This window comes from Cavia porcellus, unplaced genomic scaffold (genome assembly GCF_034190915.1).
Source record: "Cavia porcellus strain 051 isolate PalLab524CR breed Dunkin Hartley unplaced genomic scaffold, mCavPor4.1 scaffold_5, whole genome shotgun sequence".
NCBI classification, from domain to species: Eukaryota; Metazoa; Chordata; class Mammalia; order Rodentia; family Caviidae; genus Cavia; species Cavia porcellus.
The window spans coordinates 53,328,737-53,354,850 of NW_026947488.1; the positions used below are offsets into that span (position 1 = coordinate 53,328,737).

Genomic DNA, 26,114 nt, shown 5'->3' on the forward strand with positions numbered 1-26,114 from the left:
GGTTCTGGGACAGACAGCAAGGGAGGATTGTCACAGCATTTTTGTTTGCTTTCCATTTTAACGTTGGGCCATGTAGAACCATTTCTACCACTGAAACACAGCCCAGCCCTGTCCAGTGTTTTGAATGAAGCTTGACAGAGCAGAGGCACAGTGGCTGTCATGGCGGCCATCATAACCCCAGGTTGATGCTACCCCACTTCAAATGCCCAGCCTGTGCTGGGAGCAGATGGGCAGCACCCCTTCCTAAGTCAGGAGACCCTCAGCAGCCCCCTAACACCCATCCCTGCCCTGTGCTCACAGTCACACAGCAAAGGGTCAGAGGTCCAGAGGCCTGCTGCCGTGTGTCTTAGCCAAGGAGGGAAGTGGGGAGAAAGAAGAGTGAGAGGAGGACAAGAGGGTGGGAAGAAAGGAAGAAAAAGAGCAGGAGCCAGGAGGAGGGAGAGGAGGAGGGAGAAGTGAAGGAAAATGAGGCAGGAGAAGGAGGGGGAAGAGGAAGGAATAAAGGGCAAAGAAGAAGGAGAAGGAGAGGGGAGATGGAAAGGAAGAAGGGAGATGGGGAAGAGAGAGGAAGACAGGAAAAGGAAGAGGAGAGGAGAGGAAAGAAAGGGAGGGAAAGGGAAAAGAGGAAAGAAAAGGGGAGAGGAGCAAAAAAAGGAAGCAAGAGAAGTCAGAGGAGGAAGCAGAGGACAAAGAAGGCAAACCCGTTGAGGACGAGGCTGAGGAGGCCACAGGCTAGGGAATGGGTAGGGCAGAGACCCTTCCTGGTGGCAAGGTTGGACCTTGCTCAGTGGCTGAGCCTTTAGGTCCAGCCCGTATGAAAACAAGTGTTCCTCAAAGGACAGACGACCTCTGCTTATTTGGTTTCTCTGGGATATAGGATAATAAAGGGAGAGCTCGTGGGAGCCGCTGGCTTGGAACTGGGCTGCTGCTGAGATGGACAGAGATGGTGGCGAGGCTACCAGGACCTGGCCTAAACTGGAGGCAGCGACCGTCGTGAAGGTCCGGCAGTGCCAGAGGTACTAGGGGCTGCACCGCCACCTGCTGAGCACCCCGGGCAGTCCTAGGTCTTGCGCCACGGGGCTCACGCGTGGGGCCACAGGCGCGGCGGGCGGGAGTGGAAGGAGAGACCTGGAATGGGGTGCGCAGGTGAGCGCAGGTTGGTTGCTCCCGGGCGCACCAGGCCTTCTCGCCAGGGACTTGACTGCCCGGGTAAACACCAGGCGCGATGTGCGCGGTGTATCCACTGAGAGACAAAGCCAGGGTGGGGCGGGGGTGCCGCCCGCGAGGCGGGGGCGGGGTGCGGGGCGCAGAGGAGCCTTCTGGGCGCGGGATGTCCAAGGCCGGGGAACCCGGAGCCCAGCCAGCGGACAGGTGGAGCGGGGGCGGGGCGGCGGCCGGGCGGGTGCCGCCCTGGGGGTGGGGCCGGGTGGGCCGGGAGGGGCGAGGCCGTGCTATGCAAATGTCGCCCACCGGCGGCCAATTGCCGGCGCTCCCCGCGCGGCTCCGAGCACCCTGTCCCGCCAGCGGCCGAGAGAGAGCTGCAAGAGAGCGGAGTGCCGCGGTTCCGAGAGCCCCTCGCGCGGCTTAGGGCCCGGGCGCGGCTAGAGGAGCGGTGCAGCCCCGTGCGGCCCCGGCCCGGGTTCCGCACCCCGGCCAGCTCAGCGCCGCGGAGCCGAGCAGAGTGCAGCGCCCGCGCCCCGCTCTGGGGGATGCGCCCTCGGCGCGCCGGCCAGGGGGCGCCCGCAGCCCGCCCCGGGGGAGGCGGCCCCGCGCGCCCCTGAGCCTTCCCATGGCCCGGGCTGGAGCCCGGGGCCTCGGCTGCTGACGTGCCCGGCGCCCGCGGACCCAGGGAAGCTGGGACTGCGGCGCGGATCCGGCTCAGGCGCAGCGGCGAGAGGGCGCCGGCAGGGCCATGGCCCCGGGGGGCCGATAGCACTGGCCGGCCCACTGGAGCCGCTCCGCACCGCTGCTGCCTGGGCGCCCGGGCCCCCGCCGGGAAGAGGTGAGTGTGCGGGAACCTGACGGCTGGTATGGAAGCCGGCCCAACCGCGATCCCTCCAGGACTCATGGCACCTGAACTCTGCAGAAGTGTCCAGTGAGCAAGCAAGGCTTGGCCAGCCCCGGGCACCGCTCGCAGACTCAGGAACCTACAGGACTGGGGTGGGATCCCCTGTCCTCCGGTCGGCACGAGGATGTGTGGGTGTTTGGATGATGTGGCCTGCGGGATCACCAGTATGCAAAGCAACTTTTTCCCCTCCGCGAGGTTCTAGGTGAATGGGAACCCTCATCCTCAGGCTCCGGGAATTCTGTCCCCTTCTTCGGCCTCAGGTCTCTCTCCCATTTATGCCTGAGGCAGCTGTCTTCCCTAATTGGTGAGTGCTTGAGCCTCGGCGTCCCTAGCTGAAGTCTTGGGCACCCCAAAGTGGAGCTGCTGCCTTCACGTCGCGGGTCACCAGCCCCTGCTCTTCTCTCAGCATTCTGCTAGCTTCCTAGCCCCCAGGCACATCTTAGATTCGCTTTTTACAAAGAGGAGTAGTGCTTGGTTTTAGTGTCCCTCCTATAAGTGGGGTGAAAATGAACTGGGAGAGTCTGTCGTGTTGTGAATGCTGAAGTGGACAGGAGACAAAGCTTGGTAGGCCTGCCCTGTCCAGGCAGGACAAGAAGGTATAGAGGTGGCATAGGAATTAGGATGCTCTGGAACTAGGCTCCCTCATTGATAAATAACCCCACTGAGCTTTGCCCAGGGTATTATTAATACCTTGGGGAGCAGGCAAACTGAAGTGTGTCCACTCTGGAGCTGGGCCGGGTTTGGGATCTCTGCCCCCTCAATTCACCAGGTTGGCTCTGAGTAGCCACTATTCTAGTTGCAGAGATGGGGAAATGGGTGCAGTGGTTGGGAGACTCAGCACAGTGCCTGGATGGAGCTGGGGCCTCTTCCCAGGCTACCCAAGGGGTGTACCTGGACCCTGCAGGGTATGGTGTCTGAGCAGGCATACCAACCCCTGCTGCTCTGCTTCAGTCCTGAAGAACCAGGCCCGGAAGTGGGGGCCTTGGGGGTGAGGGAGAAGAGAGAAGGCCCCGCCGCCGCCACCACCGCTCTGCACACTGTGGCGGAGGGGATGGAGCCAGGCCCTGGTGACCTTGACTGGGAAACTCTGGCCACAAAAGGGGGTGTCAGTACTAGCTGTTTAAGGTGGCTCAGCTTCCTGGTCCATGAGGTGTTGGGGGAGGGGGAAGCTGAGAACCCTGGAATAAGCAGGGGCTGGGATGTACCTGAGGGCTGCAGTCCGATGGGGTGCTGTTAATGATTTCCTTCCTGTGTTCTCCAAGACCCCTGTTTCTGCTTCCCTTCTTTCTGGGCAGTTCTTAGCTGAGAGGAGCCCAACCTCCCTTCCCTGACCAGGACAGGCAGTCCGTCCTCCTCCCCACACTGAGCCTGGGAGGTCTGAATTGAGCTGGACAATTCGACTACCTGGCCCCCTGTCCCATCCCCAGGTGGCTCCAGACCCCTTTCTCTGGCAGCTCCTTCCCTGCACCCCCTGCCAGCCCCAGCTCCTCGTTTCTTTGTTCAAGCGTTTCTCCTCTGTCCCTCCCTCTCTCCTCCCTTTCTCCTCCTCCCTCCCGCCTGCCTCCCTCCCTTGCTCCCTCCCGCCAGTTTGCCTCTTTTCCTTCTGGGCTCTCTTCCTGGTGGGCTCCCAGGTGGCGGTGGCTCTTCCTTCTTTGTCTGCCTACCTGAGCGTGCTCTGCCCTAGGGGCTTCTGGGGGCTGGAGCTGAATGGAAGGCATCCAGGGGCTAGCAGAAGGGAAGGAACTGTAGAAACACTCTCTCATCTTTTCTCTCTGTCCTTTCCTTCTTCCCTGACCTTCTGTCACCTACCCCAAGGCCACCAAAGAAGGACCCTGGACTTGGGCCTTAGGCCCTAGCAGACTTCAGCATCCCCTATTCACTTTTTCAGGGCCAGAGCATTGTGAGAAGTTCCTATAGGGGCCCCATGGCTCAGTTTCCCCACCTTCCTGGACACCTTGGCTGACTCCAGCCCTGTCCTTGGTGACCCTGACCTTATTACTAATGGATACAGGAAAATGGATACAGGAAAAATGAGGTCATGGAGAGGATACAGATGGGAGGCCTGCTGCCATGAGCCCCCTGATACATAGGATCAAAGCCCTTAGAGGTGCGCAGACTACATCTTGCCCTTCCCAAGCCAGAACATGGTCTCCCACTTTCCCTGAGCCCCACCCCATTTGCAGGTCAGGTTCTTGAGCAAACACATGCTTGTGAGGACATGTGTGGGCACGCACATGTGGGTGCATATAAATGTGAGCCTGTTGGTGGGGGCCTTCCTAGTGCACCCCAAGGCATGGTGGCTGCACAGCCACTTTCTCCCACCTATCCTCCCTGTCAGAGCCTTCCTTGCAGTCTGCTCTGCTTTGGGACCCACCATAGGTAGGGAAGGGGCTGGTTCTGATTCTCCTCTCCCCCAGCCACCTTGGGGGGGCACCTGGGGTAGAGAATGTTAAAGGGACATGAGGATGACACTCCAGGCACTCCTAGTGAGTGGTTTTCTCACAGAGAGCACCACAGGAGGAACAGGCCAGAAAGGCCTGAGCTGTACTTCCTGTCTGAGGAACCGTGAGTGGTTTGCCTTGGCAGCAGAGACAGGGCTCCAGGAGGTGGCTGAAAAGGGCACGAGAGTCTGTCAAGTGGGGCCTGAGCCTCTGCACTGGACAGTCAAGGCAGGGGAGTGCAGGCTGGAGCTCCCCAACTCCCATCCCTGAGTCCTAGAAATGGGATTGGGAGAAGGGAGAGGTAGACAGGATCTGGGGGATGGGGCTCACATTGTCACCCCCACCGCAGTGTTTCCGGGTGTGGGGAGTGGAATTGGCACTGGTATGTGCCGGGAGGTAGCAATATGTTCCAACAACTGCTGCTGGGCTGCGTTTATCCAACAGCCAGCCTGTCTGGGGAGACAATATTTGAAAAACACAATATTGAAACTTGGGCCCGCTGGAAATATGGGGAGCTCTAAGGGGGACTGATTAAGACTCTGCCACAAGCCCACTTGGTATCTTTGTTCCTCTTCTTCACCTTCCGAGGCCAGAGAGGGAACCTTTCTCTGGTAGGAAGTCCTTCTACCTGTCTGACCCAGGTCTTTCCTGCTTTGATTTAGTGAAAGTGGGCCCTGCTTGTCTCTGTTTTCTGACTAGTACGGGCTCTTCTCCTTTGAACCTTCTGTGTGTGTCTCATCTGCCCCACCATCCCATTCCAATAATCAGGTACAGATTTTCTGGCACCAAGAGTCTAAATTTAGCCTAAGAAGGAAGGGAGAGACCCCATTTCTTTCCCATTCCTGGAGTGGGAAAGTGACAAAGGGCTCCCTTTGCTGTGGGGTTGCTTGGGAGAGAGCCTGCTGGGAACTGGAGAGGGCTCCAAGATCACCTACTTGCATTAGCTCTTGTGAATGGAATTCAGGTTGCCAGCAAGGCTGAGCTGGAGATTTCAGCTGCCCTGTTAGCTTTGGTGGTCCCAGGCCACCCACTAGAGCCTGCTCTTCATGCTATTGTGATACTTCCCTAAAGATGGATAGAATATACATGAAGCTTGCACACTGGGGTATTTGTGACCCTCGACAAGGAGCTTAAGTATGGAGATTCCCATCACATTTTTGTTTAGTTTAGGGAAATTGAGGTACTTTGGGCATAAATGGAACAAGAGAAATGTTGGTAGGGAGGGATTACCCCCTCTCCCCTCACACATTCCAATCTCGATTACCTCTCCAGGTATCCAGAGAGCCAAGCCTGCTTCCTGGGCCCTAGGCCCCTCCCACAATGCTTGTCCCTGGTTTCCTCCTCTGGGCTTCCCTACTGACTGGGGCCTGGCCAGCCACCCCCACCCAAGACCGCCTCCCAGCCACGCCTCGGGTCCGGCTCTCTTTCAAAGGTAAGAGGGTGCCTTGCTCTCCCCAAAGCCCATCCTGTCTTAACCACTCCACTGCACAGGAGTGGCAAAAAAAGGGACAAATCGTTCAGCCATGTGAGTTTTGTAGGGGCATGGTGGGAGGGGAACAGAGGCAATGATGACTAGCTGAGAAAGCCTAAAGGAAAGGGAAAGGGTCCTGAATCTGGGCATCTGAGTCCTGCGCTGAGTGGGCTGAGTGGCTTAAGGTCTGCAGGTTAGTGACTTGAGAAACAATTTCTTCCAAACTTGCCACTGCTCTGTGACTTAGGTATCCCTTAGGGTATAGGGTCAGACAGTGAGGAGGCAGCCACTGGAGCCTTCACAGCCTGGAGCAGGGGCTGTTCTCCAAGGTGTTGGTGCTTGGAGAGCCTTCCTGTGATCTCCATGTGGAAAAGTGTTCCCAGACTCCAGAAGAGTACGGTGGCCTGAGAGGTTTAGGAGAATGAAGGCTCGTGAGGGGCCTTAGGTCTCCGGATGGGTGCTTTGCCTGGGAAATCACTGGAAGGTTTTAATGATGGTTGGGTGTCTTCAGAGTGAGAGGCTAGTCCTAGCTCTATCCCTTTTGCTGCTCATCCCATGAACACATGGTGCCCACACCCAGGAGGACATGTGGCTTCCCTACCAGCCACTTCTTTGACAGGAGTGTGTGCTCTTAAGAGTCTACCCTGGGCCTAGGATGAGGGGCACCAACCATACTGGGGTCCTGGAGGCCTGGAGTCATGATGAGTTTTTACCATTGGCTCTCTTCTTGCCAGAGGGAACCTCAACCAGCTGCCTGCCCTGGGTGGGGCCAACCAGATTTCCAGGCAGCCATACTGGGTGAAAGGCTGGGCCGATCTGACCTTTTCTTCCTTGGGTTTGGCTGAGGCCCAACCCCCATCTCGCGCCCCCTCCCCTGACCTCATCCTACCCTTGCAGCTTGATGGGAGGAGTGGGAAGTGAGCAGCTTATCATGGCTTTCCCAGTCTCTGACTTACTACTGTCTGAGGATATGCCTAGAAGGAGTCCTTTCTCAGCCTGGGAAACAGACAGAGAAGAGTTAATGGGTTAGGTTAGAGAGCAGCCCTTTTCCCCAGGCCTGGGAAGGTGAGATATTTATTCTGCCTATGCCTCCACCCTTCCCTAGTGGAATTCCTCAGAGCAGATTAATAAATCTTGAAGGGGCCCGGGTCCCCCTTGTGCTCCCCAAGTAAGTTGTCTCCTCCCCCTGCAGGGGAGGGAGATGTGGTTTGGTCTCCACAGCCTAGGATATTATTTTAGGCAGAGCAATTGAGACATAAGCAGGTCCTCTGTGTGATCCTTCTAAACCTTTTAGGACCTCCTGGTGCAAAAGGTTTCATTTCTATATTCTAGAGAGAGAAACTGAGGCTGAAGCAAGGGCATGGCCAAGGTCGGACAGGAGGCAGAAGCAAGGCCAGAAATAGAACCCTGGTGTTCTGGCCTAGCTGGCGCCCACATTGCATGGGTCGATTCCCTCCCTCTCAATTAGCTCCAAAGCCGACACCCACGGTGACTAAAAGCCTAACTCCCTGGCAGCCAGCCTACAGTGCTGCTTACTGTGGCAGCCTAGGGTGGAGGTGGAGGGTGCCCAGGGCCACCCCATCCGGGCCTTTGTGTGTTTGCACACACAGGTTCCTTGGTCATGAATGACTTTCCTATTCCCACCTGACCTCATGTCCTAGTTTTATCCTTAGATATCACTTCAATGTGGCAGACACTGAACACTTACTCTGCATCCTGTCCTGGATTACTCCTACGGGCTCAGCAGGGATGAGACGGAATGTTCACAGTCAGACTCAGTCAAAAGACAGCAAGTATCTAGTTGGACAATACCACTGAGGACCCCATCATGTACTTTGCCCCAAGCTCTCTGTGTCCCTCAATGCTGAATGGTCTCAACTAGTCCTTTGACAGGAGTGTGTGCTCCTGTAGTCCTCAGTGAGGAGGGGGCCATCATCAAGGGTCTGTGGCCTGAGAATGGAGACCAGCTCCTAGAGAAGCTAGGATCCTGCAGTTAGGCCCAGGGCTGGGAGGGAACTTTCTGTACACATGAAGAGCACCAAACAAGTTACTCCCAGAAGCACTGCTGGTCAGTTGGGCTCTATGACTCAGTTTCTCTTTCTGTGATTGGATAGATACAGTAGTGGCAGCCAGGTATAATGACTGGACCTCCCTCGCCTTGCCTTGGGTCCTGGTACAGCCAGGAGGTACCAGTTCCAGCCTGAGCAGGGCTAGACCCTGCTAGGCGGAGGTGCTGGCATAAAGGGTCACACTGCCTAAGGCAGATAAAGGAACAAAGGCAGGAACTGAGCCAGGCTTGGGCTTGCTGCCGCCCATCCGCCTGGTAACCCCAGCCAGGTCTAGAGCTGAGAAGGTTCAAAGGTAGAGAGGCCCAGCGTTTGCTCAGCTGTGGCCCATCTCCTGAGCTTCTGTCAGCAGTATGACCAAGGTCAGGCACAGGTGAGGTGTCAGAGGGGAGGGTTTCTAGGAACAGGCTAGGTATGTTTGGAGTCCTGACACTGGAGAGCTCGTGGATACCTGGATTGTGGCATCCCCCCAACCCCTTCCCTGGATAGAGCCCAAAGTCCTCTTCACCTAGAGTTACAGGCCAAATCTGTGCACAGCCTTCTTCTTCCCCCTGTCCTGAGATGACCAGAGGCCCTGGGGTACCACCTGTGTCCAGGCACCCCAGCAGGGAAGCACAAAGCCCTGCCAGGCCCTTTGTTCAGCCTGGGGAATGTTTACTTTTTCCCAGGAAACCACCCCTCAAAACACCACTGCTCCTGGGCTGGCTTTGGCTATGACTCGAGGCCAACAGGTATTTGGTGAGAGACAGGAGTTTGTGATGACATGGAATAGCTGGGCTATGAGGGAAAAAGAAGCAGGAGTAAGAAGAAGGAGCAGAAGGTCACTATGTGAGGGGAGGTCCAAAAAGATAAAAATAATAAAAATGATAGTAGGCGATGATCACCAGGCCTGGGGACAGTTTGCTTGGTTTCCTATGAGGAAGAATGCTCAGGAGCTTCCTAGGGCACTCAAGTGGGAGACTAAGATTGAACCTGGCTCTGCCTGAATCCCAAGCCTGTCCCAGGACTGAGAGTAAAACTTAGCGGTGCTGGGTTAATGTGAATATGGCCCCTACCATGAGCTAGAGCTGGGGTACTAGGATCCTGGGGCCAGCTTCAGCCTTCCAAGCTTTGCTTCCTCAGGAAGGAGCTAGGGTTGCCCTGGACCGGCTCCTGCTGCTCTCTGCCTGCCAAAACGGCAGAATTAATTTTTGCTTATTTTTAGTCCTTTCACTGCACATGGTTCCTGGGAAGCCCTCTAAGGTCAGAGATGAGAAAATAAGCCCTCAAAGAAGAAGGGGCTTCCAAGACTAGAGCCTTATTGGGTCAGGCTCTCTGACTCTAGGTAGAGTTCTTTGCTCAATGAGAAAGAATATCTCACAGGTGACGGACAAATGGATGGGATCTGGTCATGCCTCTTCCACCTGCCTTCACCTGATGAATGGCCCACAATGATGCCACCATTCACATTGGCATGTGGCATCGGCATACCAGTTTCCAGATATCCTATAGATACAAAGTTGGAAGCTGGGATTGGTCACACTTCATTTTGTTCTCCACAGTGGTGTGAGCTGGGTCGAGGTGCAGGATCTTGTTAAAAGCCTTGATGGACTTCGGCCTTGGTTTAGCTGTGTATGTGGGGTGGGGTGTTAGAGGAGCTGCTCCCCCCACCCCTGGGCTCCCTGGCTAGTCAAACAGGTGCATGGAGCTTCCAGACCAAGAGAAGGCTTTGAGGCCAGGGTGCCACCAGGGAACTGAACAGGGGTCTGGTGGCTTTGATAGCTGCAGTGGGCTTTGGAGCTAAGCTAGGGAGGGGTAAGTATTCCAGGAAGGACCAAGATGAAAACTGGCTGCTGGAGAAAGTGGAGAAATGGTCTAAGAAATTGTTGGGAGGCCTAGTCTGAGACACCCAGGCCAGGAGCCTGGGTCTTTGGTGCTTCCAGATGCAACCAAACTTTGGATGGGACCGCCACCGACTGGGCCTCTGCAGCACAAGCCTTGTCTCTGATCCCTGGCACGTCGCCTTCCCCTCCCTGCCTGGCTCCAGCTTCCCTTGGCACTGAGCAAGGAGCTGGTGCATGCTGGAGGAGTAAATCATGTTCCTTGGCAGCTCCTGCTGCTTGTAATTGTAAAGAATTTAAAGAGAAACTACCAGGTAAAAGTTTCACCCTGACCATAAAGGCATCTTTTGCCGTATGGCTTGGGAGACAGTGAGCCTCAGAGAAGACTCTTGGCTGACAGCCTGTGTATGTGTACTCATGATCCCTTGACCCTTCTGGAGATAGTAATAGCTGAGAAAACGGCTTGAGAGGCATGGTTTTCTGGCTCCTATCTCCTAGGAACCTTCTAGCTTGTTACCTAGGACAGAGAGGGAGGCACTTAAGTTTGGTATAATGTAGAAGTGGTGGTGATAGCTAGTCCCCGAAGGCAGACAATTCCAGTTCTTTGTTAGCTGTGTGACCTCAGACAAGTAGCTTGGCCACTCTGAGCCCTGGTTTTCCGGTGTGTGAAACGCAAATGGCAGTGGCTCCTTTGAAGCCACATGCTGAGGGTCAACCTGCTTTGTTTGCATCCTGACTTGATAGAATCTTGAGTGGTGAGCTTCCCACTGCTCTGGAAAGAAGGAATGAGGAGAGTCCTGGCCTCACTGTGTCACTGAGGGGATTAACTGTGTGAGTAATGTGACTGTGTTGGCAGCAAAGGAGGTTTCAGTGACCAGGATTGTGGTGGACAGATGAGGGCCTGTCAGGGGAAGGGTGCCCCAAGCTATTACAGAATTCTACTCTTTTGTTTCAGGAGATAGTGCTTGGAAAAGGGACCCCACCCCTGCTGGCTGGGTGTGGGGATCAGTAGGGAAGGATTCCCACCTCGGCATCCAGGCCTCTGCAGGCTTCACAGTGAGACATTATCTCCTCGGGGAGGAGGGCAGAGGGGCAGAGGCCCGGTGTGTGAGGTACAGCACTGTGTGGCTTTAGTGTTTTCTCAAGGCAGAGTTACTCAACACATGTTAGAAAGATTCCAGCAATAGAGATGCTTAGGCGAGCAAGTACTCCACTGTCCTCTCCCCTGCCAAGATAAGGTCCTGAGCCTGATGGGGGCCCCTACTCAGCCTGTGCCAAGGGCCAGACCTAGGCTCCTCACAGGGGCATCTACCAAAGCGAGGCAGATGGCGTGTATGCTTGGCCTGGCCTGGTGCTGTTCTGGGAATCCGCACTCTACCTCAAGGGAGTCCTTCAGAGAAGCAAAGAATTCCTGCTACATTTTTCTTAGAAATAGCAAGAGGGCCTTTGCCAGAGGCTTGGATGCCAGAAGGCCTCAGCCTGAATCCAAAGTCTAGCTCACTGGGGTGCCTGAGCTTGGCAGGCATGCAGCACCTCACGAGCAGCCCCAAGAGAGGGTAGAGGCCTCCTGGGCTTCAGCTCAGGGCAGTGGCCCTGAACCAGCAATGAATGGGGTCTGGTAATAGCTGTTGGTCTAGAATCAGGGACCAGCTTGGGGAGAAGGGTTTGGCACAGGAGCGTCTTCAATGGAGTGACCTCAGGTCTTAGCTGTATGGTATATCCCTGTGCAGGGTAGGAACAGACCCAAAGCATCAGGCCCTCCAGGTACCAGGAAACCTATATTGCTGGGGAATTCAGCTCCAGGCTACCCTTCCACCACTCCTCTTCCTTCCTCCGCCTGTGCCTGCCTTGCCTTTACCACCCCCCAGCCCAACTCCCACCCTTCCCTGGCTTCCTCTCCGGACATGCTCTTTCCTTTGCAGTCTTTGCACCTAGCCAAGAGCCTTATTTTTTCCCCAGTTGTATGGAACTTGGAGCTGATGTCCTCCTCTCCCTCCATGGCAGAATCCACAGCCTTGTATCTGCTGGCCAGCCATGGTTGTCTGCTAGAGTATACACTACAGCTGTCAGAACAGAGACTAGAATATGGGGGACTTGTGGCTTCTGTAGCACCTGAGGTCAGGTGGGCAGCCCCCAAGTGGGCCTCACTCCAGGCTGCCAGTTCTGTCGTCTTGATCTATCCCTTCCTGTTGCAGCACCAGGCCCATGTGCAGGACTTGTCACCAATCCGTGATTGGGCTGACAGCCTGACTGCAGCCTTCAGAGCTGACCCTGATGATGGATCTATCTGTCCTGTGCCTCAGTTTTCCCATCAGAATGTCAGCAAGGGGGCGGAGGGGCCCGAGGGGCCCGAGGGGCCCGACATCCTGTGTGGGTGATGTTAAGGCTCTGCAGGAGTCCAGAGGGCAGCAAGAGTGGGGGGTGCCTGGGCCCAGGGCAGGGGGTGGGTCTTGACACCCACCATCCTCTCTGTCTGGGTGATTTATCCGAGTAAATGAGCCATGGAGAGTTTGTTGTCTTTTGCAATCATGGGGAGGAGGAGGTGGTGGAGGAAGGAGTGAGGGGTTTCCAGGGCAGGTCTGGAATGTGGGAGGAGGCGTGGCCCTGGGGCCTTGGAACCGAGGCAGTCTCTAAAGACAGTTTCACTTTCTCCACCTGAGAAAGATGGGGTACACCTCACTTCCCTTTGAGACTGAGCCTCTTCTTATCCCCTCCACACTTTGGAGGGTGCATTTCTGTGAGTTCTGATTGCGTGGACTTGGTCAGTTCCTTTTATCTCTGTACAAGGGCATCTCTTGATCACATTGTGTTCTTCCCAAGCCCGGCCAGGTTCTGGCCTCTGCTCACCCAGAAAATGCTTTCAGGCAGCTCTGCATGCTGCTAAGCGTCTGTGTAGGAGTCCTGGTTTCTGAACCATCAGCCCAGATTGGAGCAATCAGGTGCCATAGGGCTATGGGCTGGGTAGGGGTAGGTGGAGGCACCTAGTAGGGCAGCTCCCATCTGCTGGAACACTGGGTGTCCTTGGGGGACAGGGTGTGGAACCTCTGATATGTGCTAAGGGCTGACCCTGCTACTCTTCCTTCTGGCTTGGGATGAGCCAGCCCTCAGTCTGTCCTCCTGGGTGGAGCAGGTGGGCACTGAGGCAGAACGGGCGTGGGAACAGTGTGCCTGGGCCAGTAGGACCCAGCCTCCCAGCCCCTGAAACAGGAGGGGAGAGTAGAGCAGAGTTTTAGCCTATCCCAGTGTCTCTTACCCTGTTCTATGTTTACTGAACAGCTGGGGTGTTTACAGTAGCCCTTCAGAAGGGGCACCTTGTTCCAGAGGGTTTCCCATCAGAGGGTCCCATGGGAGCTCTTCCTACCCCATCACCTCCCTGCACCCCTCGGATGAGTATGCCAAGGATGCAGAAAACACAGCTATCCCTTCCCTGGGCCAGTGGTACCTGCCCTTCCACTCTGTTCTCTGGGCTTAGTTCCCATTTTCCTTGGGCAAGCCCCATTTCCCAGGAAGTGACAGTGCTAGGTGGTGAATTGCCAGGTGGTGAAACTTGGTAACTGGGTCTCCAGTTTAGGCATTTACATCAAATTCAATTAGAATGGTTCTGGAATGTAAACACGTAGAGTCATTTACATGTTAATTATATTGAATGGACTATGAGGCCATAATTAGTTGCTAATTGGGTAAGAGCAAACTGTAATTGGTTTTGCTGGCACCCAACCTGGTTCACCTGCATGGGGGAAGGGGGGACCTGTGGAACTACCTGGGGAGGTTTCTGGGTGGTTGGTCTGGAAAGCATGGCCAAGGGTATGAGCGGTTAGACCAGAGAAAGCCACAACGCACTGCCCGAGAGGGAGCAGTTCAAGCCAAAGCAAACCCTCTGGCTTCTCAAGCTTCCCATCCAGAATATCCAGGGAGGAAAGGGACATTAGTGTAACAGCCACACCTGCATAGTGTCCTGTGCAGGGGGAAGGTGTCATTGAAGATGACAGGCCCTGGATTGGCCTGGTCAGTGGCTGAGGTCTCAGCATTAGGGTATATGTGAGGTGCATATGCTGAGCAGGAATAGGTGCACTGAGCTCCCCCACCCCCAGCTTGGCCTGGCTGGGACTCCCAGGGTTGCAGGGCTGTGACCAGGGACTGAGGCCTTCCGGCTGGCCGCTCATTAAAAGAGGATTAGGCTAGGAGCCAGTCCAGCCCCCAGGCCTTCCTCTGGGGCCCCTCAAAGCTTGGGGAGTAAAAGAGGTTGAGGGACTGCCTGGGCCCTGCCTCTCTCGTCATGGCCACTACTACTGGGCCCTTTACTACCTCAGTTTCCCTCCTCAGAAGGTCAGGAGGTTCTTTTGTGGAAGAAGCACTAACAAAGATCCTTGTTGGCAATTTATTCTCTTCACCCCCAGTCTCATTTCTCTTCAGCTCAGGGATTAGGGCCCCACCAACCCACATGAGGTCAGAGGTCAGAGCTGGGCTGCAGGGACCTGTCTATCATGCTGTCTGCCAGCTCTGCTGGAGGAGGTGACACTGTCAATCAGGGCCCATGGCTTTGTGGGGCTGTAACCAAGGGGGCGGGGTATGCACCTTTACTCCAAGACCCCTGTTTTGGCAGCAGCCTCTGCTTCACTGGTCTCAGACCTGGTGTCCAGGAGACCCACAATAGGGAGCAGGGCCTCCCACTTTGGGTTTTGAGCAAAGACTGTGGACACGCCTCCTCAGGGCCTACGGCCCTTTAAAATAAGGCATCAACCAGTGCTTCCTAGGGAAGAAGAGATGGATGACCTCAGGATTATGCCTCCAGGCACTGTGAATGTTCCTACCTCTGGACCCAGGCCAGGCCTTTCTGGACCAAGACCCTGAGTGCCTAATGGCCTTGAGAGAGGGCTAGAGGCGGAAATGAGGTGTCTGATGCCAGAATAAGCTCTTCCTTCCCGGTGATGGGAAAATCCTTCCCGGATGCTGGCCCGCCCAACCTTGGCTCAGCCTGGGTGAGAGAATGGGTGTGGGGTCCCTTCCCAGAAGGCCTCACCCAGACACACATCTTCCTTTCTCCCCCAAGGTCATCATTTATTCTGACATCCATAGAACCTTTGATTGTGCCCTAGCCCCTTCCTGGACTTTACCATGGCTGTGGGGGAGGGGTGACACGCCTCCTATAGGGTTGAGCTTGGGATAAGTGGGACAGAATGGAGACTGGTTTGAGGATATGGCCAGGCTAGGTCTGCATCATTCACTTACCCCATAATGCTATCTTAGGCCCCTGGGTCCTTTTGGCCTAAGTCCCCAGATGGGAGCTGAGCCTAATGAGATCGGGCCCTTCATGATGCTGCTGGTATCAGAGTGGTTCTCAGCACTACTCAACCACAGTTCCTATTCCCCCAACCCAGTTCCTATTCCCTGTGGTGTGTGGGGAGGTGGACCCAGACAGAGTTCTGATTCGAGTGTTCATCCAGGGTCCTGAGGTAAGCACCACTCTGACTGAGGAGTCTTCCTGCCTGCAGCTAGGGATGTAGGACTGTCACGAGGGTCCCTTGTTTCACTTGTCCCTACCATTAGTGCTCCAGCTATGGATTAATGAAGCAGAGCCCTCTCCCTATCCTCCATGCCTTTTGAAGGCTAATTTGGATGAATGCATTAGGAGTCAGCTCTCTTCTGTGGATTAGGGATGGGTAGGACATGCTGGAACTGGATAGGTTGGGGCTGGGACAACAGGAAACTCTTGCCTTCCCGTCAGCCTCTGCTTCCTATCCTAGCATTAGGAAATGGAGTAGCAGGGATGACAGTGGGCATCCTCCATGAGATAGTAACATCTAGAAGGAAGCCTGCTTCCTGAGGAGGGATTTGGGGACCTTTCCTCGCAAGGCCATCTACTCATGAAGGGTGGGTGGGGACTGGAGGAATGCCACTGTCAGGCTCTCCAAGATAGAAGCAGTCCCCTCACACAGGGTCACTTCTAAAAGTCAGTATGAGGAGTAGAAAATGAAGCTCACAGGCCCAGAGTGTCCATCTGGGGGTCATGAAACCCATGCTAGAAAATGACCCCTTTCTCACCTTGTGTGACCTCTTACAGGTTCCCTTCCCCCACAGCACTACCACACCTACTGAAGCATCATGTCCTGTAATAGCGGAGTGTTCCATGTCACTCAAGCCATTGACGCCATATCCTGTGGCTACTGGGAGGGATCCTGGGGATCTTGAGTCATATACCTTGTTGACGCAAGACGAGTCACCTTCCGGCCCTGGCCCTCCTGGCAGTCACTCCAGTACAGAACTCTCCCTCCTTCATCCATGGACTTGGATGGGAATTCAGTCATTCTTATTTTCTGTCTGTCTGTCTCTCACACGCATGCCCACACGCATGCTGTGTGTCTCTCTGTCTGTCTCTGTCTCTCTCTCTCTCTCTCACACACGCACATACACAAACACAGGTCCTGTTACTGCTGCTCTGTGTCCTGATATTCTCCCTTGTAAACTGGATATGTGACCACAGACTCTGCACAGGGTAGGTGCTTAGAGACTCCATGAGAGACGTCCTCTACCTCCTCTGTCAGGGGTGCAGGGACAGAATGTCAGTTCAGGGGTAGTGGCCTGCCCTGCTTCTGGGACTGTTTTCTCATCTGCCGGGTGATCTGTCTCGAGCCTTTCTCTCAGAGGGAGCTTGAGCCTGGATCGCTGAGGCTTTGGAAGTAAATTAGGAACTGGGACTTGGGGCTGGACCTTGGGAGCTGTGGCACAGTAGAAACGTAAGGTCTAGATTATGGAGGGTAAACTAGGCAGGAGTGGAGGGAGGGTAGGGTTGTGGCTGTCTGGGTTCCTGAGTGCTGGATGTCTAAAGCTTCCCTTTACCCAGGTGCTGTGTCTAGAGATGCCCACTTGAGCCTCTTCCCCTCTTCATTGCCCCCAAGGTGTTCCTCAGCCTGGCAGGGGGGATAAGGGCACAATCTAGGCCATGCCCCCAGGGTAAAAATAACCCCTGGCTGGCTGTTCCAGCCTGAAGGGGCTCTGCTGGCAGGCCCACTTCCTTTCTGGCCACCTTCCATCCCTGGGAATGGGGGAATGTTTACTTTCCTGTTGTCACTATGACTGGGTGGCCAGGCAGGGGACTCCGAGTGGCCCAACAACAGGTGCAGGACAGGTGCCTGAGCTGCCCTGCCCAGGACTTCAAAGGCACCGCCGGACAGGCAGCTAAGGCCATAGCCTGGCAGGGATTGGCCCTTTGATCCCTTGGCGTCCCAGCATCCTTGCGACCTGGTGGCTGGCCAAGGTCGTCACCTGTATTCCCTTATTGCTGCATAGTCATGTCTGGACAGGGTAAGGCCTGGTCTTGACCCCCAGCCCTGTGGGGTGAGTTCCTGGTACAGACATTTGCATTAAATCAGCAATGAATCCCCTGGCCTTCAGCCCATACTGCCTACCCCACATGCCCAGCCCAGCAGATCCCAGAGCTTTTATCTGAAGTTGTTCCCAGGCATAGCCTCACTGGCTCATCCCTGGGTCGCTGGTATACCAGTTGGAATCAGGATCACCAGGTCAGTCAGTGACAGCCACCTGCTGGTGCTACCTTCAGCTGTGTTCAGAACCTTGAATCACAGCTGTTCTTTCCCTCCAGGTGCCTTGAGGCCTGGTTCAGGCCTACCCCTTGCTGACCTGTGAGGTTACCAACTGTATAGGCGGGGAGGGGGGGAGGGGGGCATATCGTGACCCCCTTGATGAGCTAGTGAGCACCACGTCTGCTGCAGAGGATGTGTGTATACCTGTACTAGGTGTTTACATGCGTGTGTTCTTGTGTGCTGCCATCTGCCCCCCACACTGAGCGTGTGAATATTCATCAATGTAATCCAAATGTTCTCTCTTCCCCTGAGCTAAAAAAAGCTGGGTGTGGGGGCTAGGGGTTTAGCTCAGCGGCATAAGTGCCTGCCTTGAAAGCAGGCAGTCGTGAGTTCGATCCCTGGTACCGATAAAAAGCAAAAAGACCAAAAAAAAAAAAAAAAAAAAAAAAAAAAAAGCTGGGTGTGGATGAGGGAGGGTTTTCCAGAGATCCCCTCAGCTCCCCCAGAGTGAATTCCCAGGCTTCTTGGAGGCCCATATCAAGCCCTCGGGTTCCTCAATGTCTAAGCCCCTCCTGTTCTTCATCCTTAGGAACAAGGACTATTTCTGGTGTCCTGGGGATAAGGGCCAAGGCTATTAGATGAATGCAAAATAGAAAACAGAGGGCCGACTTGGACCCTGCCTCAGCCCTGAGGACCCTGGCACAGAGGGAGAGCTCCTTCCCACCAATGACTTCTGGCTGCGTCATAGTAGCCTTCGAGTTCCACCATTAGCAGCCCTGTGGGGTCTGGGCACAGCTGAAGGTCCATAGGGCAGTGTGACTCCCTCAGCCTTTCCCGTGTCCTCACTGGCTCCTTGGACCAGGTGTGGACCTTGCCATGCACCTGCTATGCCTTCCATCTGAAGGGTAGTCAGTCTGAGAACAAGGCATGTGGGCTCTACACAGTATCTGCAGGCTCATACCTGCTCATTAACCCTTTGGGCTCCTGTGAGATGCTGGCCCCATCCCAAGTATGGGAGCACAAACCCTCTTCTGAGCAAAGACTTTGTGTGTGTGTTTGAGACAGTCTTTACTATGTAGTTCATGCTGGCCTTGCGCTCTCTTTGTAGCCCAGGCTGGTTTTGAACTTCCAATGATCCTCCTGCCTCAGTGCTGGGATTACAGATGTGCACCACCACACCCAGCCTAAGCAAAGACTTTGATGCTGACACAGACTCTGGCCTGTACCCCTGCCCTTTCATTAGGACTGACTGGGCCAGCAGTGAGTCAGGGTTTAGCTTTGGGTATGGCCTCTTTATTCCGTAGTCTGCTCACCTGTCAGGGCCTGGGAGAAGAGACTGAAGGCTGAAGATGTGCGGTGGTGGGGAGCTCAAGATCCTCTCGGTAAAAAAGATGACAGCTGGGTGGTCTCTGAGGATCCTGACTAGTGCCCTGCTCTTTGCCCACAGAGCTTAAGGCCACAGGCACTGCCCACTTCTTCAACTTTCTGCTCAACACCACTGACTACCGTATCCTGTTCAAGGATGAGGACCATGATCGCATGTATGTGGGCAGCAAGGACTATGTGTTGTCCCTGGACCTGCATGACATCAACCGTGAGCCCCTCATTGTAAGGCCAGACCCAGATGTGGGACACAGCGGGGGAGGGGGTCTGTAGCCCAGAGCTGAGGGCCCATCCAGCAGGCTGCAGCCTCTGATTCCTATCCCTGCTAGATCCACTGGCCGGCCTCCCCGCAGCGCATTGAAGAGTGTGTGCTCTCAGGCAAGGATAGCAACGTGAGTATGGCGGGGTCCACAGCAGGGTGAAGTGGGTCCCTGGAGCGGGACGAGGCCTGGCTGGGTATCTGGGCACCTGCATAGCTTTCTCTCCACCCCAGGGTGAGTGTGGGAACTTCATCAGGCTCATCCAGCCCTGGAACCGAACCCACCTGTATGTGTGCGGCACGGGAGCCTATAATCCCATGTGCACCTATGTGAACCGTGGCCGCCGTGCACAGGTAAGCCCCAGCTCACCCTGGCCTGTGCCATCCCCACTGGTGGCTGCCTTCCAGGGCTCCAATGAAAGAATGGGCATGAACCCCCGACCCTGCCACTTCTGAGCCCTGTGACCTTGGGTGAGTGACCCGTTTAACTCTCTGAGCCTCAGTTTCTTCACCCAAACATGGGGTTCACACCTGCCTTTCTCACAGGTTGGTGTGAGGAGGAGGCAGTGAGCTAGTGCTCCCAAGCTCTTAGCCCTGTGCCTGACACATAGCAAGCACTCGCCTCTATGTGGCAGCCATTCTCTCACCTATTCCCGTGGACCGTGCTCCTGTGGCCAAGCCAGGGGAGCCTGGTGGGGACCTTGGCATCAGGAGGCTGGATGCTTGATTCATCTTCTGCCATATGGCCTAGAGGGGAGCTCCTTTCCTCCTCCCGGTCAGGGGTTGTGGGGAGCTGTCCCTTCCCTGGCTCTGCAACACCCTGCCTGCTTCCACCCTTTTCCATTTCCATGTGGGTATGTAAGTGAGCTGGCGTGACCTTAAAGCACATGTGTGAGAGTGTCTGGACCTAAGGGACAAGTGTGTGCAGGGTTGTGCTGAGCTCACGTATGTGTATGCTCCTGGCCTGTATGGTATGAGAGGCTGGCAGCCCGAGCCTGCTCCCCTAGCCCCTGTCACTCCCTGTTCCTCATCTTCTCAGGCCCTGCCATGGACCCAGGCGCAGGTGGTCAGAGGCCGCGGCAGCAGAGCCACAGATGGTACCGTCCATCCGATGCCCACAGCCCCACGCCAGGTGGGCCTCATCTCTTCAGGCTTTGCTGGGCAGCATTGACCTCGGTTCCATTCACCCTGGGCCTGTTCCCCAGGCTGACCCACCAAGGGCTGATTCATCCTTCTGAGTGCCCTCAGGCTCTCCAGGCAGTCCCAGCTGCATTCTTGTCAGCCTCAGTATGACCCCTGCAGGCAAGAAATCGGGCCACCAGATGAGGAAGACAGGAGCCCTGGGGACATTGTACCTTGCTCTGAAGATGCACGTGTGGAGACACAGGAGCACACAGCAGCATGCACTCAGCATCTGGAGTAGGAACATGGCACAGACCTGTAGTCTGGCATGTGACTCCTGTGGGCAATCCAGTGTCTTGCACACTTATGTGCTCTCTAGTGGGGTGGCATCTGTCTAGCACTCAGGACTCAGATCTGGGCTGGGTGAGCCAGGGTTGGACAGGGATGGGCAGGGGGCGGGGGCTGCCAGTGAGTGACACTGTGTGGTGCGTGCGTGTGTGTGCATGCGTGCACGCAGCAGGGAGTGTGAAGAGCAGTTGCTCAGATTCAGTGTGTGTCCAAGGTGTGAGCAGTGAGTTTCATGTGTTGGCAGTGCTTCTTGTTGAGCTGTGTATGCAGAGTGTAACTGGAAGCAGGCCTGCATGGACCTTCCCATCACCATCCTGCCACCTGCCGCCACCTCTCCTGTCTGCCTCTCCTCTCCCCTTTCCCTCTCTTCGTCCTGCCTTTCCCACCAGGCCCAAGCTCATCCTGGTCACAGTGCCCTTATGACCTTCCTCCTATGTCATCTTCTGAGCTGGGCTGGGAGGTGCATAGGATTTTGTGAATTCCATGTGGCCTGGGCAGATCCCCCAGCTCTTGTCCCTGGGGAGACATGGATCCTGGGGGATCTGCTGAGGGGTAGGAAGGCCCCATCCTGAGGCCCACCAGTAGGACCTAAAGTGTGGGAACAACAATCTTGGAGCTCAGTCCTGTTTGGATCTGATGGCAAAGGATATTCCCTAGGCCCTTGCCTCCCACTCTGGCCAGCTTTACAGCCCCTCCTTGTCAAAAGATAGCCACAGCTTAAAGAGTCAGCCTCTCTGGCCTAAAGGACACTTGGTCAGCATCTTCCCCGGGCCAGTTAGCACAGAAGGCCATTAGCCACTACAAGCGCACCCAGTGCATATCTCCCAGCACTGAGCCTTGATTCTCAGGTCTTCCCTGAGGCCTGAGACTAAGAAGCTGCTTGCTTGGAACCACAGCAAGGTCCAGCCCCCAGAGACCTGGCAGGATGGGATTCAAGCCCAAGGACCCTGGGAGTGCAGGGGGTGGCCTCAAGGTGTACCTGGGGGCTCACTTCTGCCCTGATGACCGGTCCCCATTTCTGGCTGTGGGACTGACCTGGACAATACTGAGCCTTGTCTACCCTGCAGGATTACATCTTCTACCTGGAGCCTGAGAGACTCGAGTCAGGGAAGGGCAAGTGTCCGTACGACCCCAAGCTGGACACAGCCTCAGCCCTCATCAGTGAGTGCCTCCACCCTCCCATGGTTCTACAGTCTGAATGTATGGCCTCTGCCACAGGAGTTAGGGAAGCACCACAAACATCCCAGGCTGCCTCTGTAGCCCTGGGGACCCTCCCCAACATGCAGCCCATCTGGATGAGGCACTAATGGGGCCAGGTGCTACCGAAAGCACACAGTATAACCTATGCAAAGCTCAGAACCCTCTGGCTCAGAGGCTGCCTAGAGGAGAAAAGTGGGACTGGGGGATCCCTAGGCCTTTTTCCATATATCTGAAAGCCTAGGAGAGACTCACATGGAAGGACCAGTGGAAACCTCTGACCCTGCGACCAGCTAGACTTTCTGGATTAGGTAGATGTCTGGGAGAGTTGGGGCTTTTCTCTGAGAAAGTGTTAGCAGCTGCTGCCCTTGTCCCTAGACTGGGGAGCCGGACCCTGGCTCAGGCGCTCAGCCTGCTTTATGGGCATCTAACCCAGTCTGCATCACAGAGCAACTGTGCCTCCTGCAAGCCTAGGAAAGGCCCCTGGGACAAGGTACAAGCCTTATCCTCTTGGCAAGTAAGTTCTAGTCCAATGCCAAATGGGGGACAGAGAGAGTACCCTGGGGAGTTTCAGAGAGGAGATAGGGAATGGCATGTTAGAGGCAGCTCACTCAGTGGTTATGGTTTCAGGAATTTTGTGAGTGGGTACAAACCTATCATCCCAGCACTTTGGGAGGCTGAGACAGGAGGATTGCAAATTCAAGTCCAGGATGGGCAATGCAGTGATTCAGGAAGACCCTGGTGCACAATTTTTTTTTTTGGTCTTTTTTTGAGACGGGGTCTCACTATGCAGTTCAGGCTGGCTTTGAGCTCACTTCGTAGCCCAGGCTGGTCTCGAACTTGCAAAGATCCTCCCACCTCAGCCTCCCAAGTGCTGGGATTACAGGTGTGAGCCACCAGGCCCGGCTTCTGGTACACAATTTTAAGAGCCAGGGGTATAGCTCAGTGTGAAGATCCTGGGTCAAACAAAATAAATCTATCATACAGTTAAATAAATTATATTAAAATAAAGGTAACAACAAAAAATACTCGAAGCTTACTTTATTATTTTACTGTTTTGGTGATGGTGGTGGGGTATCTGAGATAGTAGACACTGAACTCACTATGTAGCCTACGCTGGCCTCAAATTCGTAGCAATCTTCCTGCCACAGTCTCCCAAGTGCTGGGATTACAGGCATGCACCACCGTGCCCATCTACTTTATTACATTTTAAGACTCCCTGCACTTGAGATTATTCATGTCTGCTGAATCCGTGGGTGGGAGTACTGTAATTCAGCTCTTCCCAACTCTGCCTCTAGTGACCTCAGACTAGCAGTTTGAGATCAGCCGTATTTATGTCACAGAAACTGGCTATTGCTACTAATCAGGGATCAGTGCTGTTGCTCCCGCCATCCCAGAGCCAGTTGCTAAACATTTACTTTAATTTTAATTTACATTACTCCCTTCTGGAGATAGGATCTGTCCTGGGAAGCCTGGCTTTGTCTGGGGGTCACTGGGGCTGTGACCCAGTCCTAATAACCCACCATTGCCCCCTCCCCTACAGATGAAGAGCTGTATGCCGGTGTGTATATTGATTTTATGGGCACAGACGCAGCCATCTTCCGCACACTTGGAAAGCAGACAGCCATGCGCACGGATCAGTACAACTCCCGGTGGCTCAATGGTACATGTGACTCAGGAGGCCTTCAGTGGGCTGTGTGTCTTGAATGGGGCCGGGAAGTCCTATGGAAGGTCACCCTATGGAAGGGGGAATTTCTGGCTGTGACTATAATTAGGATGGAAGTGGTTTCTTGTTTGTAGAAGAGTTGGGATGTTCTTATACCTGGCTGGGGATTTAATCTGGAATGGAGATGCAGTCAGAGGAGGAGCTCATCCAGCTGATCCCTGCTTACTGCAGACCCTTCCTTCATCCGTGCGGAGCTCATCCCTGACAGTGCAGAGCGCAACGATGACAAGCTCTACTTCTTCTTTCGTGAGCGGTCAGCAGAGACAGCCCAAAGCCCTGCTGTGTATGCCCGCATTGGGCGCATCTGCCTGGTACTTGTCCCCAAGGCTGTGTGTTGCCGCCTTCCTGGCCCAGCCCTGACTCTGTTGACCCTGCTCCAGCAGGGGCTTATGGGTGAGTGAGGTGAGCTGACCTGGCCTCCTGCTCCCACCCCCAGAATGATGATGGTGGTCACTGCTGCCTGGTCAACAAATGGAGCACATTCCTGAAGGCACGGCTTGTTTGCTCCGTGCCAGGCGAGGATGGCATTGAAACCCACTTCGATGAGCTCCGTGAGTGCCCAGCAGGCAGGCAGGGTCCTGTGATAGAGGATGGATAGGTGGCCTCTGGTGGGTTCCCACAACATGGGCAGGAATGGTCAAGGGCCCAGGGGTACCTGCCTAAGACGCCTTCCCACAACCTTTTTTCTGTGCCCCTAGAGGACGTGTTTGTCCAGCAGACCCACGATGTGAGGAACCCAGTCATTTATGCTGTCTTTACCTCCTCAGGGTGAGACTGGGGCTGCGGCCAGCACTGGCAGAGTGTGGCCGGGTTAGAGGCTCTGCCCTGTGGAGAATGCTGGGCTGCATGGAGCTCTGGGGGTGGGAATGGACTGCGGGGGCCCTGGGCCAAGGATCTCCCTTGGTGGTAGCAACGAACTGCCCTGCTCGCAGCTCTGTGTTCCGAGGCTCTGCTGTCTGTGTCTACTCGATGGCTGACATTCGCATGGTCTTCAACGGACCCTTTGCCCACAAGGAGGGCCCTAACTACCAGTGGATGCCCTTCTCAGGGAAGATGCCCTACCCCCGGCCTGGCACAGTAAGCACCCTCTCCACCTCCCTCTCCCTTTTGTCTCCTGAGACCTGCTGCTATGAGCCAGACCCTCCGAAGACATGGGCTCCACCATCAAGGGAGATAGTGGATTACAGCACATGCTTAGAAACTCCCCCACCATTCATGCCCAGCTAGCCAGAACCTTGAGACATAGATCGGGGGTTGGGTGTGGTAGGCTGCTCCATGGAGGGCCCTTTCAGGGGCTGCTTGGGAGCTGAAGATTGGAGGGAAGAACATTAAAGGCAGAAGCTGGTGGCAAGGGAGAAGTCTGCTTGTGTGGTTAATAATGGACATAGGTGGGGAGTGGGTAAGGCCCACTGTGCAGTGGTGATGGAAAGTATTTCACCTGATCTCAGAGTGACTGGGGCCATCTTAGCAGTCTAAGGAGAGTTTAGATTGGTCTCCTCTAAAGCAGCTATACGTGTGACTTGGTGAGATCAGGACTGGTATGGGAAAGCAGGTCTCCACAGGGCTCAGGAAAGGCTGTCCTCTGAAGTACACTGGGGGCCGGGTGAATGGCAGGCATAAGCTTTATCCTGGGAAGGGGAGAGTATGCTTGGTGTGTTAAGAGGACTTCAGGCCTGCAGCCCAGCTGTTCCAGGAGAGTATGAGACAGAGGACAGCAGAGCAAAAGGAGACAGCAGGATGGGGATGAGGGTGTAGGAAGGGATTTAGCCATGTAGGACCTCGGGGGCTTAACTGAGAGCCTTCAGAGAGGTCTGGGGCTCTCTGCCTTACAGGGTGGGACAGCGGGGAGGAGAGGGGCTTGGGAAGGAGAAGCAGGTGGAGGCAGTGGGGGCCAGGCAGTATAGAGGCTGCTCCTGAGCTGCAGTAATAGGTCCTTGTGCCAGCCTGGGTAGCCTGAGACTGACACTCATCCTGCTTGCAGTGCCCTGGAGGAACCTTCACACCCTCCATGAAATCTACCAAGGATTATCCTGATGAAGTGATCAACTTCATGCGCAGCCACCCCCTCATGTACCAAGCCGTGTACCCACTGCAGCGGAGGCCCCTGGTGGTCCGTACAGGGGTCCCCTATCGTCTCACCACTGTTGCTGTAGACCAGGTGGATGCAGCCGACGGGCGCTATGAGGTGCTTTTCCTGGGCACAGGTACCCACTGCTGTTCCCCACTCCACTGGGCCCACTGGGTGTGGGGTGCGGATCCCTGGGGCTGTGACCTGTCCTGTGGGGTTGCTGCAGGTTTATTATGATCAACTCTGTCATTACATCTTTGGGAACCTCTTTTCAGCCAGGATGGTGAGGCTAAGGATAGCAAAACCCCTTTCGCTTCCCTGTGCCCAAGGCCAGAAGGCTAGAGACAATGGGAATGTGGGCATCCTTGTGTAACAGAAAAGGGTGGAGGCAGATGGTAGCCTCACAGAGTACATGGATCTGCACCCTGGCACCCATACTGGCACGTGTGCACACATGGAAGTATACCCAGCACAGTTCCAGCAGCTGTTAACATGAGAGATGTCCTAGTGTCATTATCTCAGCAGGACCCAAAATGATGGCCTGGGTGGCACAAACCCTGGTCATGTCCTCTTTGTCTTGGGTTAGTCTCCTAACCTCTTCCCC

General features: G+C 55.3%; 1 protein-coding gene across 2 annotated transcripts in view; it reads left to right on the top strand.

The window, feature by feature from the left end:
* The first annotated feature begins 1,582 nt into the window (after positions 1-1,582).
* The window catches only part of Sema3f (semaphorin 3F), a 28,255-nt gene continuing 3,723 nt past the window's right edge, over positions 1,583-26,114 (top strand). Inside the window, exons 1-13 of one of the 2 annotated variants that reach the window (XM_063248892.1) lie at positions 1,583-2,002; positions 5,782-5,941; positions 18,855-19,015; positions 19,120-19,182; positions 19,284-19,403; positions 20,089-20,181; positions 21,587-21,680; positions 23,260-23,379; positions 23,614-23,753; positions 23,879-23,993; positions 24,141-24,210; positions 24,375-24,519; positions 25,424-25,646. In XM_063248892.1, the coding sequence (XP_063104962.1) occupies positions 5,830-5,941; positions 18,855-19,015; positions 19,120-19,182; positions 19,284-19,403; positions 20,089-20,181; positions 21,587-21,680; positions 23,260-23,379; positions 23,614-23,753; positions 23,879-23,993; positions 24,141-24,210; positions 24,375-24,519; positions 25,424-25,646 (1,456 nt within the window). In that variant the 5' untranslated portion in view covers positions 1,583-2,002; positions 5,782-5,829. The remainder of the gene's footprint in view (positions 2,003-5,781; positions 5,942-18,854; positions 19,016-19,119; positions 19,183-19,283; positions 19,404-20,088; positions 20,182-21,586; positions 21,681-23,259; positions 23,380-23,613; positions 23,754-23,878; positions 23,994-24,140; positions 24,211-24,374; positions 24,520-25,423; positions 25,647-26,114) is intronic. The other variant, XM_063248893.1, reaches the window with a different exon arrangement.